The following is a 1,957-nucleotide window of genomic DNA, read 5'->3' as shown; positions in this document are numbered from 1 at the left end:
TTAGTGCCGAGCGAAATGGAGGTGCCTATGCGAGAAAAACCGGCCGAATTTCACAGTTTTACAAGGGTTCGGGAAAATGCTTATAAAAACCAAACGAGAAACGATATTTACATGATTCAAAAAGCTGCGTATTATAGATGAAATACAGAACGAAACAATGACACTAGTTTTTTTGTACTTATTTGAAAATTATAGAAAAAAACAAAGGTATATATGTTTATAAATGAAGTAAAACTTGAGTTCTCTCGTACAAAACGTGTTTGCTCATACAAACCATCTTTTCACCACAATTTTATATGGGTCAATTATAATGGGAGAAAAAATGGAGAAAACTACTTTTTTTCAATATTTGATGGCTCTTCTTTCATCTAAGTATGAATATAGCATCATGTCAGACGTGTCTACGCCTCCCATGTGTTTGTTATATTCAGCTACGATTGCTGGTTTTTCGACCTGTATTTGTGCATTCCTTTTTCCTGATTGTAGTCGTTTATTCTGAGCCTTCTCAAATGTGGACATCAGTAAAACATTTTTCTTCTGCGACTTTTTTTCCCGGTACGCTAATAGTAAGACTTCATTATTATTTTGTGTTATATAAAACACTGTCGATAAGTACCGATAAGGGTCCAAATCCACAGCGATTTACGCCGGATCGAATATCGCCTGAGTGGCGACCATCGGTGTTTATGTTAGACTTCGGTACCTCCAAGCGATAGGAAAAAGTCGTCGTCCACAAAGAGTTAAAACGAAAAACTATTTTTTTTAATTCTCTCATAGTGAAATTAGATCATTTATAACGTATTACAAATTTACTGATATAGTTAAATGTCTCAATTATTTCTGAATTATTAAGCTGTAATGAATAATTATATCAGAATAGTACTATCAGATGGAAGTAATTTGAAGTATGCATATTAATAAAAGTACTCACTTAGATTGAAAGCCGGCAAATATTATTACCCATTTTACTTTTACTTCGTCGTTTCTCGCTGGAACTGCATAATAAATGCATTTTTCTTGGTATTTCTTCATTATTAAACAATGCACTTTTACAGCTTATTTTTTACTTCAACAAGCGTTTATTATATTGTAGGTAATTACTTCTCAAAAAAATTATTACAATGGACGCCATGTTTGATTTACGTATCTGTCATTTGCCAAATTCAAGAATAACTAAGTTTTTTTTTTTGGTAATTTTTACTGTACCACACATAAATGTTGTATTATCCAATAGATGTTGACCTAAACGACACTAGCGTAAAAACTATCAATAAATAATGTGCACCCCTCAAATAACAAACCATTTCGTAATTTCATCACCACATCTTGAGAATGACATATTTTGATTACTTTGCCGTTTTTACCAGCATAAATTACGACATATTTTGTGTAGCTTTCCGGTAAACATAATTTGTACAATTTTATACCAAACTTGTGTCGCTTGCCTGGCATATATTGACGGAAACCTAGACGTCCTCTCAACGGAACCATACTCTCATTGATAACAATTTTTGGTCCAGGTCTAACTGAACTTTTGAAAGTATGCACAATTGCTACTACGATGTTGCTATATTTTGTATAATCGGTCTGGAGTGGCTCTGGTATTATTCGCAAAATGTAAATATTTATTTTCGAAAACTGCACTGCGTACATTTTTTTTTAATCTATAATGCTCGAAATTTGTTGCGAGTTATTTTTTAATTTAATTTCCTTTCTATGTAAATATTAATTGTAACACTTGCAATTTTTCGATATCATGATAAAATTGTCACTAAAATGTAAAATTATTGCAATTTCACTCAAGTTATAATTAGTGCACAGAAAGTTTCATTATTTTTCATATATTAATAGTATATTGAAAAATATATTTCTGTGAGCAATTTGTAGTGCAGTAAACGGAGAAAAAAAAAGGGTATAACCTCTGAATTTTTTTACTGTGCTCCGAATTGAATGAAAT

At 31.6% G+C, this 1,957-nt stretch overlaps 1 protein-coding gene across 1 annotated transcript; it reads right to left on the bottom strand.

Moving 5' to 3' along the window:
* Window positions 1–342: 342 nt before the first annotated feature.
* On the bottom strand, window positions 343–1,491 carry LOC113380616. Its single transcript, XM_026619787.1, has 2 exons — window positions 1,302–1,491; window positions 343–560 (listed from the first exon to the last, which is right to left on the bottom strand). The coding sequence occupies exons 1-2, from the start codon at window positions 1,489–1,491 to the stop codon at window positions 343–345; spliced, it is 408 nt and encodes a 135-aa protein (XP_026475572.1).
* Window positions 1,492–1,957: the final 466 nt, after the last annotated feature.

Source organism: Ctenocephalides felis, unplaced genomic scaffold, assembly GCF_003426905.1.
Source record: "Ctenocephalides felis isolate EL2017-DRISC unplaced genomic scaffold, ASM342690v1 CF-g0.4_SCAFFOLD_02253, whole genome shotgun sequence".
Taxonomy (NCBI): Eukaryota; Metazoa; Arthropoda; class Insecta; order Siphonaptera; family Pulicidae; genus Ctenocephalides; species Ctenocephalides felis.
Note: the sequence above shows the minus strand (reverse complement) of the source record. Positions and strands in the feature narration are given on the sequence as shown.